A 21,080-nucleotide genomic window follows, 5' to 3' on the forward strand; every position below is an offset into this window, starting at 1 on the left:
AACAAAAAATGGTTTAGTCATTGGTGTAATACCTTGTACCAAAATGCCATTTCAATCCAATGTTTCTTTACCCAGGACCGAATTGGCATTTCGGTCCCATATAATTATTTTAAGGGTTTTGTTCTAAATACCCTTCTTCTGCCTCCAACTCTCAGCCATCATTTTTTTTTTCTTTCAACTGAAAACAAAGGGAGAAAGAAGAGAGAGTCTGTCAGTGTCTCGCTAAAAAAAAAATAACATGGGACCAAATTGGCATTTTAGTCAGGAGACATTTGCGGATTTTCTGTGGCCGCTAGTCTGAAAAGCTATGAAATTATTAGAAACTGAAATGTCATTTCGGTCCCAAAAAAAATAGCGAACTGAAATGACATTTTAGTTATGATATTTGTAAAAGAAGAAAAATAATCATGTTGGTTTTATAAAAAAAATTAATTATGGTTTATAAAAAAAATTCAGAAACCAAAGGCCTCCCCAAGTTATGGCCTATCCCATGCAGTAATTAGCGCAGCATGTTACCGGTCAGAAGTTATAAACTAAACAAATAATACACACTCTAAAATATTCGCCATGATACAACATGTGGTAAGGTATATATAGCCCGTAATTGATTTTCATACTGCACTATTCCCCCAAAAAAACTTTCCTTCTTTGTGATAGAGCTGTAAGAGCAATTCAAGCTAAACGCGCGTGATAGTAATGGCTATGCCACCCTCCCAGAGTATAAGATCTGAAAGTGAAATGGTGCCCGAATTACGTCCAGTTATGCCTGTTGATCTTTTTAGAGCAGTAATGAAAGGCGACAGAGAAGTGTTAACACGACGTCTTGGACTACAGGCGGTAGAACAAACAGAAACCCGGGTAATATTTCAGAAACTATTGCTTGCTTATATTGTGTCTGTAATCTACCAACCTAAACAAGGATGCACACTGGGAAACGCAGGTTAATTGGCCCTGTGAAGTAATAATAAAAAATATTAAATTTAGTTGTTATTTTATTTTATTTACATTATTATTCTTATTAATTGTCATTGTTGTTTTTGTTGTTTTCATTATTATGATTATTATTGCCATTAACGTTGTTATTGTTCTTATTGTTATTATAATTTTTATCAGAATTTTTCTAGTGTTTATCCCATCAGAAATTGTAGAGAACAATTTTTAACCAAACGAACAACCTATCCCAAGTTGTTTGAGACTTTGAGTATACGACGTAGAAGCTTTATCAACTTCAATCTTCAGCCAAATCTTGTTCATACGCAAGCATTTGCATTGTTTCCTCTTCCATCTCTATTTTATCGGTAACTATATACCAGTGCTAACGGCTCCTTCACATCATACAAGATAAGAGTGAGTTTAAAAAATGAATATCATCCCCATTAATTTTACAAAAAAAGAAATGTCAATGTACAGTATCCGTGAGGGTAGGTGACTATCTGCAAGGGTGTACAATTAGAAAGGTATTTTTTCTATTAGCGATGGGAACATCTGTGATGGTATACCGACAGTATCCCTTATGGATAATGTCTCATTCTTGTAGTTCTTAATAGTTTAACTGAAGGGAACAATATCTGGGTCTGATGTCTATCGAATTCAAATTTGAGTCTGATGGGTTCCAAATCCATTTGATCCATATTAATTAAGATCTGTACGCATCGACTTTAATATTTGTGCAGATGTAACGCACACAGATCTTAATGCGAAGGAATGGGAACCCATCGGATACCATATTCATTGAAAGTTATAATCATCAATAACACCATCACCACTGCTACTATTGCTAATATTGTTGTCATTTATATTATGAGTGATGCTTCTGTGCATACAAGGACCTATTTGTAAAATGAACATATTTTTATTTTCAAAGTTCAAACAGTCGATCCGAACCGTTCATCTTGTTCTCCATATTAATATGTGCTTGGAGACCAAATTTTACATTTTTCTGAATTTTTTTACTATTTATTAAGATGGGTACAAAATTCAATGGTCTAAATTTGATATTTTTTGTACCCATCTTAATAAATAGTAAAAAAATTCAGAAAAATGTAAAATTTGGTCTCCAAGCACATATTAATATGGAGAACAAGTTGAATGGTTCGGATCGACTTTTTGAACTTTGAAAATAAAAATATGTTCATTTTACAAATAGGTCCTTGTATGCACAGAAGCATTTGCCTTATATTATTGGTATCGTTATTATTATTGTTGTTATTATTGTTAGGGAGAGTTTCATGTATACCCCTCAAAAACTTCAAATTACATATTTTCCTTCTAAACTTTAAAAACTCAAATATTTTCCCATTTTATTGTCTTTTATTTTTAAACTCAAATTTGAATATGAAGGGTTCCTCTAATATCTGAACTGCTTTAAAATCTGTGCGCGCTAAATCATCACAAATCTTGAAGTCAACACGCACTGAAATTGAAATGACATACAAAACCTAAATACAATGCGTGCGTATCGTAATTTCTTTATGATATGTGCGAGTTAGATCAACACAAAGATATTGAAGCGACACACATAGATCTTAATGCAATGCGCACATATCAGACGCTAGAGGAATCCTTTGGATTAAAATTTGAGTATGACGGGTATTTTATAAATTTAGAATGAGTTTTAATGTTAAAGACCTAAGATGGGTAAATTTGTGAGTTTTGAAGTTTAGAGGGAAAAATACATAATTTTAAAGTTTAGAAGGAGAATATGTAATTTTGAAGATTTTGAGGGGTATACGTGAAATTCCCTCTTATTATTATTGTTATTATTATTTAGGTGAGGAATGAACACATATTCAAGTTATAATTAAACAAGTTATTTTTTATCTTGTTCTGTATTGGAATGGGTGAATACTAGTTCCGTCGTTTTGTTAGGGATATTTACAAATTGGCTTATCTTAAATAAATTTCAAACAAAATGATCCTTCTCCAAAATTATTAACAAAATGACCCCGTCTCCCCCTCCCTACCCCTACCTCATGTTTACTTCCATCAGATTTTGTCTCTTTTCCTTCACCTTCCATGTCGGTCTCATTCCTTCTAAACTCAAAATCAGATAACCGATTCACACCTCTAAGCACATGTTCACTCTCTTTCCTCTTAGCCCCTCTAAGCACTGGTTGCCACTTGGCAATGGATGACAAGCGCAATAATTAGTAATTTTATTTTTATGTATTGTATCAGTTTCTAATTGGTTTATGCTATTTGGTTTTTGTGTGCGCGTAATCTAGTTTTTCCCTTGTAAGGGCACCAAGCACCAACTGTGACAGAAAGGTACAAAGAGGGTTAAGTAGCAATTTTCTAGTATACTATATATTAACACAACATGTAATTACAAATATAGGCAATAAAATTGTGGTTATCACGCTATTTAATATAGTCACTCAGTGTCACCATTCAAAATTGAGAAATGATATATCTTTTCTTACTTTTCTCTTGGAAGTCACCTGTAAGGATGCAAATTTAAGATTTGCATGAAATTTGCATGCACGAGTTAACTGAATTATATTTCTAATTATTTTCAATTTTAAGTTCCAAATTAAATTACGTTATTTTATGCAGACCCGTTTCTCATTATTTTTTATTCAACCAAAAGACTAATATTTATGATTTAAACATATTGAAAAATAGTCCAATCATAATTTCATTGAAGGGCACAACAATTGAACCTGGCTCTTTTAAGGTTGACTGTTTTGATTTTCATAAATAGTGTTTCTAACTAATTAATAACCCCGTGACATTGTATTATGTTTCTAACTAATTACTCCGTACTAATGCATATATATATGAGGAGGGATCAAGTTACAACATTTTTTGAGTTACAACAAATTACAACAAGCATTATTTATATTTTCAAAGTCCAAATCGTCAATCCAAATTGTCAGATGTGATCTCTACAATAAAATGTGCTTGGAGACCAAATTTTACATTTTTTGGAATTTTTTTACAATTTATTAAGGTGGGTACAAAAACTAGTCAAATTTATACCATTGAATTTTGTACCCATCTTAATAAATAGTAAAAAAATTCCAAAAAATGTAAAATTTGGTCTCCAAGCACATTTTATTGTAGAGATCACATCTAACGGTTTGGATCGATGATTTGGACTTTGAAAATGTAAATAATGCTTGTTGTAACTTGTTGTAACTCAAAAAATGTTGTAACTTGATCCCTCCTCTATATATATATATATTCATGTCCAAAAATTATGATTTTTTATGTCTATTTTCCATGAATTTCAAATATGTCCAATTTGATTGTAATGAAATTTTACATTGTCTAATCAGGTGACAATAGATGACTCTCATTCTGCTCCTGAAGAAATAAACACAGATAAAAAGACTGTCCAATCCGAGCTCCAATGTGCAACGCGTATTGGAGACACAATTCTTCACCTACTTATTATTGAGGGGCACAACGAGCTAGCTTTGATGGTTTTTAAAAGAGACATGTCTCTGCTGAAAGCACGGAACAACATGTCAGAGACCCCACTATACTGTGCTGCAAAGGTCGGTAATGAGAAGGTCATCGAGAACCTCATTCAAAGTGATCGTCTCATCGTGAAAGATGCTCTCCAAGAAGGAAATAAAAATGGGGACACAGCATTGCATATTGCTGCAAGACATGGTCATAAAGATATCGGCCGCATGCTGATGAACTTGGATCAAGAAGCTGCATACAAAGTGAACGACAAAATGGAATCACCATTGTACATGGCCATAATCGAACGATATAGTCAAGTGGTACAGACCATGTTAGAAGTTGACCCTAGTCTGGCATGCACTCCATTTTCGGATGGAATGTTTCCCATTCATCACTCCGCAAGGATGGGCAACCAATACCTGGTAAAAGAATTCTTTGAAACTTACCCTAATGATGTCGAGTTGCGGGATTCTCTTGGGAGAAATCTTTTTCACATTGCTGCAGAAGAGAATAATTTAATAGTGTTTTCATGTGTATTTGAAGACGCCAGTTTCAGAGAAAAGATAGAAAGAATGATTACTACAACGAATTATGAAGGAGATACACCATTTCACATTGCAGCAAGAAAGGGACACAGGGAAATTATGAGAGCTATTTGGGAATACTATCAAGATGCAGATACAGTCACAAACAAAAAAGGCTGGACACCATTCGAAGTTTCCACCTTCCAAGTAGTAGAAACTATTGAGGTATGTCTAAATTAAAGAAAACATAAAAAAAAATATTTCCTGTTAATTTTAGTTTTGTGTGTTGCTAATGCTAATGCTACCAACTACTGAACTACCAACGTGACTTAATGCTCGTAGTATAGGCAAAGTCTCTATATACTTTTGATCAGAGGCATAATGAATAATTAAAATATTTGTATAAATTTGTCTGAGAATATATTATGCTGCCAAAGTAGTACAACCCGAATATTTATTTTAATCTAATACACCATTTTTCACCAAAAAATATTTTAATTGATATAAACCGTTAGATTAACCATTACCAAAAGAATAAAACATTTTTTTACTTTACTAATAAAAAAACCTATTCATTTTTTTACTCTACGAGTCCAAACTATGTGTTCTTTACTATATCTGACGATTAAAAATTATTACTTTAATGCCTGCACCCATAAACTTAGTATAAGTTCTTTACATTCCTTCTATGATTTTAGTGACTAGATGGATCTTCTGAAGTTTTTGAGTGTATTGGAGGATCGATGACCCAATACCACAAATATATAGATTTTCCATTTGCAATTTTTCTAATAGTAGAATTCGCAAATATGAACTTTACATAGCTGTTGTCTTTTCCAGAATATTTATGATGACGATATTAGCAAGTACGTTAAGACTGAAGGTAATAAATTTACTCGAAGGTGGTTTGAGGATGTAATGGTACCACTGTTGGACAGCGAAGATAGATGGGAGAGAACTCAAGTTGTTGGACTCGGCTCCGTACTTATCACAACTGTAACATTTGCTGCTGCTTTCACAATTCCCGGAGGTTATAATGAAGACCATGGTACACCAATTCTAGGGAGGAAATATATGTTCCGGGCATTTATTCTGGCGAACACCTTAGCATTTATACAAGGATCCATAAGCTTATTTTCGCTTCTTATGACAGCTATCAACGATGATTATAACAGCGCCATCCCATTAGCAACAATTTCATTTCTGTTGGCGTTGAGTAGTATGATTGTGTCATTTGGATTGGGATTGTACGTGACACTTACTCCAGTTTGCCACCCTATTGCTGTCCTCATCCTTGTTATCAGTCTGTTTTTTGGATCTCCTCCCGGAGGTCATAGTATTGCTTTCATACAAACCACTTTAATACGTCGTTCTAATCGTCGTGCAATGAATTATCAAGGCTATGTATCATTTGTCGTGTCTTTCTTGATCATCTTCTTCCTGGCCTTCTTGTAACTTTAAATACAATTTCAGAGAGATTCTCTATCCATGTCGTTGATTTTATTGTACTAAATAATTAATATAATAACATTTTTTTCCTTATTTTATTTTATTAAAGATATTACGGAACATTTTTTCTAACTTAATTGGTTAGTTGGACTTGCTCATAATTGTTTATCCTTTTTCTTAATTTTTTACTCCTATAACGAGTATGCACTTAATTTGTCCTTACGAACCGGATTCCTACAGAATTTTATTTTTTAATTAAAATACATTGGAAACTTAATTTTTTTTTCCGATTAGGATATAATCGTCTTATATTTATTTATAATGTGATCGTTGCAATTATAAAAGAAAACATATGCAGAATAGGTCCAGTAATTATGAACTTAATTACGCATCGACGGCCTTCGTTTTTTACGAATAGCTGAGTCGAAAAAAAACTTCTCCTGTGAAGATTAATTAATGAGAACATGGTCTAACGAAATATGCATGGGAGGAGGGTTAATATTTTTTTTGGCACAGGCCTGACTAATCTATCAACCAGGAGCTGATTAATTAATTAATTTAGCGCCAAAAACAACTGGCTTATTGCATATTATTTGATTAAATTCTTAACTAATTAGTCATGTGCTCTTTAAAAGGAATGTAATTTCGTCTGTTATATTATTTTCAATAAATATGTGTATTGAACATACGTAATGATGACATTTTTTTTTAATATGGTAAATCAATAAGCAAATTTTAATTAATTAACATAATTATGGCCATTTTTATTACGAAACAAATCGTAGTATTACAATGATGTTTTTGAATTTTTCTTCTAGAATAGTACAAAAGTTAAAAATAATAATTACAATAATAATTATTTTTTCTAAGTACGACGTTGGAAAATTACAATATTCAGGTTAGTTATCAGTTATGACCAATATTTATGGGCTCCGTTTTCATGCTGGGCCCAAGGCTAAGGTACATATATAGAGAGCTGTACTTAATTTTGGGCTTTTCAAGTTAAAGGTGACTACATGGCCCAGTTAAAATGTAAAACATATACAGTGTGAAACAAATCTGTTAATTAATATGTTACATGCAGGCAATTTTTTTTTTTTTTAATTTTAAAACGCATAGGTCCGTTTCATTGATAGAAACTGTTTTTAAATTACAAGCTTCAAACCATCAGACCAATGTACGTTGGCTGATATCAACAAAACATTCTCCTAATGAGTTAAACTATCTAGTTCGAGCAACAAAACAGAAAAAGTGAAAAGCACTAAAATATGCTATAATAGAAGTGAAAAGCTGCATCAGAGAGAGTCTTCTGTACTGACCGACTTTATCAGCACCTGTTCTGGCTCTGGCTCTGGCTCCTGTTACTAGAGAAGAATGAAGGATGTATCTTCTGGCAACCAAGCCTGCTGACCAGCATCATTGTTGTTAAAAATAATGGAGTAATAGAATCGATCTCAGTCATTGATCATCATTGATCGAGTGGTTCAAATTAATTAAAAAAGACCAACGGTACAGTAAGAGTAGGTAGAGTACCAACGGTACAATAAATAGAACCATTAGAATTCTTCTATAAATAGAGACTAGGACCATTGTAAAAATAACTTCATTTTCAATAAATATAATCTCCTCAGAAATTACAAAATCAACATGGTATCAGAGCTTTAAGCTCAATTATGATAACCTGATAAAATATCCAACCTGTTGGTTATGTGTTGTCATCATCTTTTGAAAATTTGATATGTCACGATACTACAAGCGAAAGATCTAGTCATCGCATGGAAATGTACGTGGTCACATGAGTCACGTATAATTAGGACCATTAGATTTAATCAAATAATGAATCTTGAATAAATTAACATAAATTATGATCAAATCATCACGCCAGTCATGTTTGGTCACGACAGTTTGGGCATGACGTGACTCATGTGGCGTGACCATTTGCGTGCCGTGACCACCTCTTAACGTTTTAGTCACAGCACAGTATGACACGTAAATAATTAACTTGATCACGAAATGATACAACACGTAAGAAATTAACTCGATCACGGCACGGTACGGCACGACACGGCACGACACAAAACCAAAGTCACGGCGTGTTAGTCACAACACAACACGTTTTTTTCCACTCTACTGAGGCCGTATACTCATCAATTTAAGTAGTTTTTTCATATTAAACTCTCTGACATGTTTTTATCATCGGCTTGTAGAAATTTTGCAAATTATACCCACTGTTTATTTTAAGACATTTCACAATTATCATACTCCCTTTAAGTTTCTCATTTTGGAATAATAATATTTAGTTCATTGTTGTCTAATTAGGAATGAGTCGACGATAGGTAAATATAATTTTTGTAATGGATAAAGCATGTGGTTTTGTTTTATTAACAACGTTTTAGTTATGCACATATTCTTGGATATATGCAACCAGATAAATCTTTTTCATCATTTTTATATTTCTTTAAAATAAATTTTACTGTCACTAAAAAAAAAAATCTTAATACACAACTAGGACATAAATTATATTTTTATAACTATGAATGAAAGTTAATTATTATACAAATTTTATAAAATTATAGTTTATACATATTTTTTGTTAATTAAAGGATTTAGATAATATAAAAGGTTTTGGGAGGTGCTTGTCTTCGATTGCTTCTATTGTATAATATTTTGGGATGTATAGCTATTAATTTTTCCTTGGTACCAAATTTCACAGCTACATTTTTATTAGATATTACCATTATATCATTATTTATAATAAAATTAAATTATTTGAATAATTTCTAAATTAAGAACAACAAAACTGCAAAATTTGCAATTACAATTATTTGATATTCTCCAATATCGAATAGAAGACAATTGAATAAATTATACTCCATATCATGTTTATAATATTAATAAGAAAGTTTCATATTTTGCAACCCAATGGGTATATAAGGAAAGAAATAGATATTTCAAAAGAATTAAATTATTTTTCATACAAAATACATTTTGTATCACACAAATTGCATTGCTTGAATTGAACATCTTAGCATTTGACGGATAGGGGTGTCAATGATACCCTTTTAACCATTTAACCTACCCATATCGTATTCGGTAAGGCGATTATGGGTAAGTTTATTTTTCATTAGTTTATCGGGTATGGGTAAGGATTTTTTTCGTTAGCTAAATGGATGAGGGTAAGGATAAAAGCCTATTTCGTACCCGCCGTTAGTGATGCTAAAATGTTATAATAATGTTTGAGTAATAATTAGTGATGCTAAAATTTATTTGCGAAATATTTCATATAATTAGTGGACTATAAAAAATATTAAATATATTACTTTTATTTGCACATTTTGTTATTTAGTTAAATAATAAAATTTATCCGAAGAGATTGTGTTTTTGAATTCTCTTGCTTTATAAAAAAAAAATTGCTAGGATTGATTGTACATTTTTTTATGAGTAATGTGATTGTATATGTGTGAAATTAATGATTTTTGATATTTTATTTGTAATATATAATAAAACAAATTATTATATTAGTATTATTCATTATTCACTCGCTACCGGTTCGTTACCTGATAATTTTAACAGATAAGAGTAGGATGGATTAAGATCAATTCTTAATGGGTACAATTTTTTTTCAAAAAAACCTATAGATTAATTCGAACAAATATGTCAAATATTTCAATTATCAATGAAATAATTAAGAGAGAAGCCAATAATCAATTTTATTAACATGATATATCCATTTTTTAATGGTTAACTATCTGAGTTTTGAATTTACAATATGATATCTAATTCATTAGGGAGGAGCCAATTGCAACGAAAAACAAAAATAATGAAAACAAAATACATCTCACTATTTTATTTCATTTATTATTTGCTTGACAACCATTATAAAGAAAACAACATACATGAAATTAAAAATTAATAATTAAGAATCAATGGCACTTCCTTATGCACTCTGCCTGTGTAGCATAACAAGGTTCTGATTTATATCCACCACAACAATAACACCGTCCAATATCATCACAATGGCACTTGATACAGAGTGCTGGAATATTGATTTTGCTTGCGTTTCTTTCTCTTCTTGCATCTATCATTTCCTTACCACAAAGTCCTTGCAAATGCACATTCCGACCTATATATCAATTCAAAATAAAAAGCTAAATGCATGTGAGAATTAATGTCATATATATATATATACTTCAATAGGAGGATTGAGGTTATAAAAAAGAGATATTAGTAGAGGATTAGAAATCATTTTAACTCGGTTTACTTTGGAAGGTTCAAGTTGCATTGGCTAGCTACTAGGGGTGCTTTAACTGAGAAATTCATATAAAAAAACAACGATATATATTCAAAGGAGTTCAAATTCTACAACAAACATTACCTTTAGTCATTGAAAGGAGACAAGTAATGAGAAAAAGAAAAACTAAAATGTGCAACTTAGTGTTCATCTTGAATTTGAGAAGAACCCTATAGTTGTTCAGGAAGAGGAAGGGAACGTTTTTATGCTGATATATATTTAGCGTCAGATTCAGAGAATATATAGGAAATATATTGTGTTTAATGCTATATTTATTAAAAATTAATACTATAATCAAATATTTTAGGAAATTATATCTAAATAATATCTCATATTAATTATGACATAATAATACATTGTTTCTCGACAGAATCCTTCCCTTTTTGAAAAAATATTTGCCTCATTATTTGCTAATAACAACTTCAGAATTACAAAAAAATATTTTTTTAAGAATTGAGAGTCTCTCATATTGTGAACTGTTTCATTTTTTCTTTAAATACTAGATCCACTCAATATCATAAATTACGAGTGCAAGGTTGTGCAATTTGGACAGAGGTGTAAATGGTCGGATACGAATCGGATAGTGATAATGTATTCTTATAAGTTTTAATTTTTTTGATACATATACGAATATAGATAGTCTTAGATATGGATACGGACCAGATAATAAATGAATAAGAATATGGATTCAAATATCGGACCGATACGAATACGGATACAAATATAATTTGGATAATTAAAAATAAATTACTAACTTACATTCTACCAATGTTTTTTTGGCAGGACTCTAAGTTCCTACAAAAATAACAATAACCTGAATTGAGAGGAGTTGAGATGCTACAACATTACCTTCAATTATACAAAAGAAGCAAATAATGACATAAAATAAAGCCAGAATATGTAGCTTGGTGTTCATCATGTTTTCACTAAGGACCTTAAATTTAATTGGAGGAAGAGTAAGGCTGTGCTCCACAAACTGAGAGTAAAACCTTATTGAAGGGAAGGAAAGGGAGGAGACAGGGTGGAAGCTCCCCTTCAAACAGTAATCTGTACACCTCAATTTGGGAGATAACAATTTCGTCAAAACTGAACACGGAGCTCACCTCCGAACAGTGTTTTCTCCCCTCCGCTCCCTCTCCGATTCTCTCCTTCTGGAGCAAGTAAACTCACCCGGTCAGATCCGATCTGGTGTGCATTCACCTCCGCACAGTGATTTCGCCCTTCCCCTCCCTCCGTGTACCCCCGTCTGGAGCACGCCCTATGTGTTTTATCTGACAACATATGTCCGTATTACATCTATATATACTAGTATGGTCATGATATACAGGGCAACTTAATTCCAAATTTCAAACTAAAATAGTCTATTTTTACTTACCAGTTTTAATTGTTTTGAACAATATAGCTTCTTTCTATTTGAAAGACAACTTAGTTGTTGTTTGGAAACCAAGGCTCTAGCCTGTAATTTGTTAGTGCACTTAAACAAAAAATATTCAAAGATGAATTCAATTTGTTGATTGTCAACCAACATCTAATTATAGTTGATTGTCAACCAACATCTAATTGTTGATTGTCAATTAACCAACATCTAATGTAGTAAATAGGAGTTCTCTATTTAGTTTTTTTGTTGTATATATATAGCATGATTTGTTATTTTTGAAGGTTTTGCAGTCTCTTCTTGCTTATTGATTCCTTCGGTGCTTTTGATTGGGATTTGGGATCTTTTGTGGCATAGGACTTGGAGGTTTAGTGTATTGGGTGGAGTTTGGTTGACGACCTTTGGTCAGTGTGGAAGGTATTCCTCCTCACTTGAGGGTCCAATTCACGTGAAATCGATTCTCACAGTTTTGTACCAGCAAGCTCTACAGTTTTCTAATGGCATGCTCCGCACGGTTCAAGATACAGCACTGCAACTTTGATGTAATTAGGTCAGATTATGAACGAATAATTTATGGTTGAATTTATGAAATGGTCAGTTTTTAACCTTTACACTACATTTGATTTATATGTACCTCATTCAACTGTATATTTGCAATTTCAAGTCTTTTTTTTTTAACTTTAATTGCATTATCATTATCGTCAAATATGCGTGTTAATAACCTTGATATAAATATAATATGTCTCGTATAATAAAAGTTAAAATAGCAAATTCCAGTAATATGTGTGTTGGGATTGTTAAATTATAGGTTCTTTTTTCATTGGTTGAAAGAACAAATTATATTGATTTCTTGTTGTATTTCTTTGAGACCAATTAAATGTGAAAATTTGTACATGTCTCGGTCAAAATAACACATTTAGAATATGTTGGAGTTTCAATACAATTAATATATTCCAATTTTTAATTTCAGAAAATTAAATCGGATTAAGATCAGATAATCTGGATCAAGTAGGACTTCATTATAACTTTGTTCCCAAGAAATAAAGAAAACATAAAAAACACTTAAATAATAAAAAAATAAGTTACATTATTTATTCAACTCAGGATTTTTCCTAGATGTAATGTTCTAGAATACCGCTAACAAAAGGTATATATAGCTTATTTTCCAGTTAAACAATTAAAAATTACTAGTTAATGAATTGAACATCATAAAACAAAATACTTTCAAAATTTGCTCCATAGTCGCTTAAGATCCGAATTTAGATAAACCGATTCGAATAATTTCTGCACCCGAATTTGGATATTTTTTGAATAAGAAGGGAAAATTTGAATTCTAATATCTTCACTATCCATTAAAGGTTTTTTCGTGGGAGAGAGGAAGAAAGGGGAAGGGAAAACAGATTGGTGGTGTTGGTGGTGTTTCACAGAAAGGAAGGAAGAAAAAAAAAAGAGATGGAAATAGAAAAGGGTTTAAGTGGAGGGTGGGGCCTATCTGTCAAAGAATTAGAAAGAGAGATAGAGATGGAGATGGTAAGGCTGGAGTTGCATGGCCGTCTGTGTGTCAGGTATTTTTTATTCTGTATAACAATTTCATTTCCTTATAAATGAAAAGTTTCAATTCCAATTGAACTTTATGCTTTGTATAATATAGTTTTTTATACTTTTTAATTTTAGGTACAGTTTGTTTGGATTCAAATTTCCATCTCAATTTATTTTATTAGATAAAATTTAAAATTTTGTTGAATTTTATGGTTTATAATATGTAAAAAAATTGGGCAAAACTAGGGTGTGATGTGCTCACTTCTTGGTTGATCAGCACACCTCCAAAATGTTATTGGATTGACTACGAACTATAAATCCAAACCGTTGAAATTAATGTACTTCAAAAGTGATGCATGTACATGTAATTTTTTTAAAGTTTTGAATTCATTTAAAACATTCTCAAACGGTCAAAACAATGAACATTTTATAAGTTATTTTTTAAATAGTTTTATGTTTTCATTTTTTATCATTTCTTGACTACTTGACCATGTACTAAATGAATTCACTTTAAAAAGATTTGCATGTAAATGCATTACTCACGAAATACATGGATTTCAACGGTTTAGATTCGCAGTTCGTAGTCAATCTGATAGTCTTTTGGGAGTGTGGTCACCACTTGATGGGCACATCACACCCTATTTTTTGGATATAATATAGTAAAATATTGTAAAAAAATTTGTTGAATTTTTTGGGTTTAATACTTTTTCAAAAAAAATGAAACATTAGGAAATTATGTTTGTACTAAAATCCATACTCATTTTTCAAACAAGACCTTTTTCTTTGAATTATTTGATACATTCCTTTGAAATAAGTACACAAAATACATTCATCTAGACAATTGCTAAAACCCAAACGGGTATGACCCGTTTTACCCGACCCGTACCCATTACCCGAGGTACCCGTACCCGTGCCCGGGTATAGGCGGGTAAACGGGTACACGGGTACGGGTTTGAGACGGACCGGACTCAAGGATTCGGAAAAAAAATCCGCCCAACCCGTACCCGTCTTACCCGTACCCGAAACCTGCCTACCCGCACCCGTTTTACCCGTACCCGCACCCGTTTACCCGACCAACTTTACCCGTTTACCCGTGTACCTTTACCCGTTTACCCGTGTACCTTTAAATTCAAAATTATTTTGCCGTCAAAAAAAATAGTATTAAAAACAGAAAAAAAAATAAAAAACAGAAAAAACAATATTAAAAAACGAAAAAAACCAAAAAAAAAATAAAATACCCGTACCCTACCCGCCCTACCCGACTACCCGTACCCGTTACCCAAGACGGGCACGGGTTTGAAACGGGTAGGGTACACTCTTTTAAAAACCTACCCGACCTACCCGTACCCGTCTACCCGACTACCCGTCCTACCCGACTACCCGACCCGGGTATACCCGAGGTACCCGTACCCTACTCGTTAGCAAACCACTACATTCATCCCTGTTACATGCTATACATGTTGGCCTCCTCTTTTATCCTCGTGACCAACGCCTATGGTGGTATTCTCTTCTCCCTAAATATTCTATCGTTTTGCTGCCTCCACAGATCATGTCTTTAATTTTCAAAATAGACACTTTGTACCTCTCCGCAGCTAATTTGAACTAATATCATTAATTTTGAATGTCTTCGAGGGGGAATACATAAATTTGGAATACATAATTTCTAAATTTAGAGAGAGGAATAAGTAGCAACACACTTTTATAGAACTAAAGCTAGGCTATAGTTTTAATTGTACATACTTAACAAAATATTTTTACTATTTTTTTTTATCATCCTTATTAATTTGCTTACGAAAGTCATTATATGTCCTTAAAATGATAAACATTCACATACTAATAAAATAAATTATGATTAAATCAAGCTAAAAAAAATGAATTCCAGCATCAGATATGACAAAATGGGATGGGTTTGATTGAGTTATTTCGAATGATTCAATAATTAATTCAACCGGACTGGAAAAATTGGTCTGACAAATAATTTTTCTGAGTTGCCATTTTGGATTTGGGCTTGGGCTATATTAACTTATTATTATTTACTCCACATACAATTGGTCACATTTGGGCTTGGGCTATATGAGGTAACAACTATATTTGAGTTTAGATCCGGACCATCTGATCAGAATCCTTCTCCACCGAACAAGTATGCTCTCATGTATTGTAAAGTGATGGTCCACAATTTTACGGTTCAGATTTACTTCCAGCCAGATCTAACTTAATCAGGTGCCTATTGAATATGCAGAGGTTCCCTTTAAGATTTGTATCAGGTTAAAAGAAAGGTGTAAATGCACTAATTCCAATATATTCTTTTTTTACGGTACCGAATGGTATCCGAATTCCCTCATCCCCACCTCCCAAATTCAGATCCCCTAAAGTAACTCAAATTTGAATTTGAATCCGAATCATCCGATATGTTTTTGCACAAATATTAAAGGGGTCCTTTGCATTTCACCACGAACCGGATTGACTCGAATTTTGATTGGTCGGTCCCGATGCAAACTCAAAATCTTCATATTTAGGAGAACCCTTTTTTAGTTAATTTTCGCAAAATACATATCGGTGCACTGCATTAGAGTGGAAAAATCATATCGCAATCAACATATTTTTTCACATGCCGTGTCGTGTCGCGACCAAAATATCGTGAGTGATCACGTCACGTGAGTCTTGTTGTGACCTAGTGTTATGACTAAACGTGTCATGCTCAAACGTGCTAGAACAATACGTATTGTAACCGATCATGTTAGTCATGTTTGATAACATTTGACTTTTTTTCGTAAGTTTAATTTGTTTATTGAAAAACAATTCATTGAAGTTAAAGAAAAAGCGTGAAACGATTCTTTGAAATATTAAAATGAAGAATTAATGTTAGAAAAAAAATGCCGAAACTAATTGTGTGCTTATCTGCGTCGTACTGTGTTTGTTTTTGCTAAAGACTAATCGATCACAGCATGCGAATGATCACAGTATATGATACATGGATCACTGCACGTAACTGACATACGTGTCATGCTATTTCATGACGAAGTTAGCCCCGATGTGTAATTTTTTCCACTCTAACTGCCATGCATTTTTCAGTTATTCAGTTATTTGGCTAGGTCGCTAAGATCACGGATTAATTAGATGACACGTTACATTATTATAATGAACTGTCAACGTTCCTTGGACCAATTCAAGGGTGTTGGACCGACTCAACCCTTTATTTTTTTAATGAGTGAGAATTGGTTTAGCGATCAATATATATACGCGTTTATAATGGGGAACTATTCTTCTATTAATAATAAAGTAATCTCAAGGAAATTGTCCTTCCCTGATAACTTAAAAAGAACTTTTCAAATTAATTGCAAGCCATGTCAAGTCAATCTAACTCTTAGATCATGCTACTATATATATAAACACAAATCTCAATAGTTTTGATAACCCCCTATATACATAATGGATTTAAAGAGCAATGCTGGAGCAAATGACAGTGAGGAACTTGAACCACAATCAAAATCTCGGGAACCTAACGACAATCGATTTTGCCGTAAATTTGGCTATCTCCTGTCAATTGTCATCGTTTTTCTACAATACAATCATGCAATCTCGATGTATAGTTCAAGGCGCATCCTGTTGAGCTCCGCATTCGTGACCACTAGCTATGCCAGTCTGATGGTAGTGTTTTCATATCTCAGAAAGCATGAAAATCTGACAGCTGATGCCCCAACAGGTGTGGTGTGGGTGCTATGTTCTCTTCTTACATGTACCTTCACATGGAGAATTAATTCGCAAATCTTGCCTTGGTGTATGAATATTATTATTTGGGGCATGAGTGTCTCTCTTCTTGTAGTTGGGTTATACTTTTTATTGTTATTTCAAAGTGAGGATGCACAGTTAGCTAACAAGGAGGAAAAGAAGATTTGCAAATTATCTCCTGGTGACAAGGTTTAGCACCAATGAAAAATTGATATGTTATTTGTGTTTTTTGTGTGCTTTGCTTATGATATGATGGACTGTTTACAATATAGTGCCTGTTAATTTCTTGATTTTTTAACATATATAAATTAATAGTATGCATCAATTTAAGAGTCCGGGATCAACTTGTCACCAATTGAAGGTTTCATAGAACAATTATTAATATTAAAGATTTACTTGAATTGAATGGTTGTCACAGGTTAATAGTTTGAATGCGGTTTGGCAGTGGTCATAAATTAGTAATTAGGAAGTTAATTTTCAATTTGTTTTAATGTGTTTGTTTTTTCAAATGATCACATTTTCTTCATTTCATTATTTATGTTTTTTTTTTTAAGAAATTCCGAAAACCCAATTCATTTTGTGTTGTAGTTTTTGAACATTTCTCATCTTTCTAAACTATGTGCATAGAATATATATTGTGTTATTTTGAATTACATTTTTGTTAATTTTGACATTAAAACTTAGTTTTTATATTTTATAGCAGCTTGTTATTATTTATATATTGATGTTTTTCTTGTTAAGTAAATTTTCTGGGTACATGACAAATTATTTATTGTTGACGGATTGTTGCAGCTTGAATGTCAAATCCTATTAATGTTGTTTTAAAGTTTTCACCTTAAATATTTACAAATAATTGTTTAGTCGGAGTGAACTCTCCAATTTGATGTCTTCACATCTTTTTCACAACTCTTCACACTATCTATATGCAAAATCACATCCTCACCATGCTATATAAGACTATTGGCATAAGTTAATTTATAATGATATCCTTTCATCTCCAATTATTTTTTTAATATTTGTGCAACTCCTAAGTGTATAATCTAAAATAATTATATGTTAACTCACTTTATATAATATCAATTATGTCAAAACCTAATTATCCAATTTGAGAAGCAAAGTTCATCTCAATAAGATTTTGGAGTAAACTAATTTCACAAATTTTGAAAGTCGGTTTTGGTAACCTGCTATGAGATTTTTAAGACCCGAATATAGAGTCGTTGGGCGGAAAATAATGAAAAATGATTGTGTCTCTTTCACAAATGACGTATGAACTTTGAGCGTGAATTTGAATTATTTTTTACTAAAGACACATTTCACAGATAAGAACTTTAATTTAAAAAATATATATATGACCTCTTTCAAGCAAATTCCTTATCCACATGCAGTTTTAAATGTTACAGGTTCAATTATGGATATGTTAATGGCATGGAAGTTGGATAGTAAGATTTTCACGGTTATTTTAGAAAATTGTTCGGTGAATAATAGTGCGGTTAGACTTTTAAATAACAAATTTTGGAACAAGACCATTTATGAAGTAAAATACATGTAAATGAGATGTGTGACACACATCTTAAATATAATGGTACAAGACGGAATAAAGATTATTCAACTATATTTGTTTACAATTAGAGATTAAATACAGAATATAGTTTTGAATGACTCAAAAAGTTCCAATGTTTAATGAGATTCTAAAAAATCTTAATTTGTCAAAATTCGCTTATTCTATATTTTTAAACATTTTATAATGACTCCAAACTTCAAATGTATAATGGAAAATACAAGTTCCAAATCATTGTCATAATTAATCAATAATAGGGAACCCATATATTATATTAATGAAGTATCAAAATACGGTTTTCATTTGTGAATTTGATCAGAAATGTACTTATTTTCCATAATGAATCTAATATAGATATATTCTATATGGGCTTTATATTGGAATTTCTAGGTATCATACAACCAACACATGGGCCTTCATTTTTTAGCCCAAGATTGTAATTCTACGATCTATACAACTACCAGCCCACATATATTGTGCTTTGTTTTTCTATTTTTTTTTTTAATTGGGATTTGTATAGTATAATCACAGCTGGATAAAGTCCTAAAAACTCCGTAAACGACAACTAAAATATGAACACCAAATCAATAAATAAATTGACAAATAAAAGAATTATGCATGACTTAAAAGTAGAAACCAAAATTTCACATGTATTTCTATGGAGTTCAATTTTTCTTTTTCTTTTCATTTTCCATAAATAAATTGACAAATAAAAGAATTATGCATGGCAAATAAAATATGAACAACAAATCTATGTCGCCATATTTTTCATAAAAAAAGGGCAACTAAATTTTTTTTTTTTCCTTTTTGAAAAAGAAGAAGAGCTATATAGAAATTTTGATATATGAAAACAAGAGTCTGACTAGTATGACATCAATATCATTTCAGTCTAAATAATACCAACTCCAAATTTATTGAATTGATTTCAAACTGTAAATCCAAACCTTTTAGACCTATATATTTCAATAATTGTGCGTTTACATGCAAAATATGTAATTTTTTGAATTTATTTCGTATGAAGTCAAGTGATCAAATAGAAAGAAATAGCCGTGTGCATACACATATTAATCAAATCATGATTTTTTTTTTCTCTGAAAAAACAATTACATGCATATATGATTGTTCTACTTGTTCTTATAAATTGATCAGTGTTCTTTCATATTATACATATTATTCATAGAAACTCGTTCTTCTTATAGTTGTTTGGATTACACGAATCCACATCCTCTGTGTTAACATACTGTTTGAGTTAATTTTTTTGGCCGTACGATCAAAATTCAATCCAACCCATGCTTAAATTGCACGGGACCCTTTAATATTAGTGCGGATTTGAATCGGACGGTTCATATCTTAACTCAAAATTTGCGTTAACTCAGATAATACATATTCGGATTACACAAGGCAGGACTATAGTAAAAAAAATGCAAATAAAAAAATTACACTCTTAATTATTAATTTTTTATTTGTGATGAATGAAAAAATCTGCAAATAGTTTACAATTAATGGACAGAGCAGAATGGATAGACGTTTGACGGATTTTGTGTGACAAGTCATAATTAATAAGCATGATTTAGAAACAAGTTAAAGAAGCATCGTGTCTAGGGTTTGTAATAAAAATATTTTTTTTAAACAAAGTTTCTATTATGTAACATATTCTTGAATGTATAAAGAAAAAATATATTAATTTGTAATTCTCTTTTTCATGTTCATTAACAATAAATTTAATATCAGTAAATTAAAAAAAATTAATACATAACGAACAAACAAATTATGTTATTACGATTAAACATAAAAATTAATTATTACATAAATTGTATAACTTATAATATTTTTTAACAAATTCTCATACTCTTTAAGCATATTATACAAATAAAGAGGATAAAAATTTCAATGAAAAAACTCTAAAATATCTGAGTTCACACCCAATTCACAATCTTTCAGCTTCTAAAAACCCTAAAATATCACACAAAATCGCAACTATTTATACAGAGTTTAAAAAAAAAAAAGAATTCAATTTTACCGTACTTCAGGCGACAAACCTACTAAAGAAAGCCTAAAAGATTTGATAGATCATTTAAAAAAAAAGCCTAGAATATTAAAAACAACCCATTTAGGACGATTATGATTAATATAAAAAATAAATTACCGACAAATAATCCGAGCACTGACCTCCACCTTTTGTGTCAGCTTCTGTGCCTG

General features: G+C 31.6%; 1 protein-coding gene across 2 annotated transcripts in view; it reads left to right on the plus strand.

Annotated features, from left to right (window-relative positions):
- LOC144554353 (protein ACCELERATED CELL DEATH 6-like) overlaps positions 1–6,482 on the plus strand; it is a 59,770-nt gene extending 53,288 nt beyond the window's left edge. Inside the window, exons 1-3 of one of the 2 annotated variants that reach the window (XM_078302678.1) lie at positions 630–858; positions 4,281–5,165; positions 5,781–6,482. In XM_078302678.1, coding sequence (XP_078158804.1) covers positions 697–858; positions 4,281–5,165; positions 5,781–6,395 — 1,662 coding nt within the window. In that variant the 5' untranslated portion in view covers positions 630–696 and the 3' untranslated portion in view covers positions 6,396–6,482. Of the gene's footprint in view, positions 1–629; positions 859–4,280; positions 5,166–5,780 lie in introns of those variants that run through there. The other variant, XM_078302677.1, reaches the window with a different exon arrangement.
- The last annotated feature ends 14,598 nt before the right edge of the window (positions 6,483–21,080 follow it).

Source organism: Carex rostrata, chromosome 5, assembly GCF_964058835.1.
Source record: "Carex rostrata chromosome 5, lpCarRost1.2, whole genome shotgun sequence".
Taxonomy (NCBI): Eukaryota; Viridiplantae; Streptophyta; class Magnoliopsida; order Poales; family Cyperaceae; genus Carex; species Carex rostrata.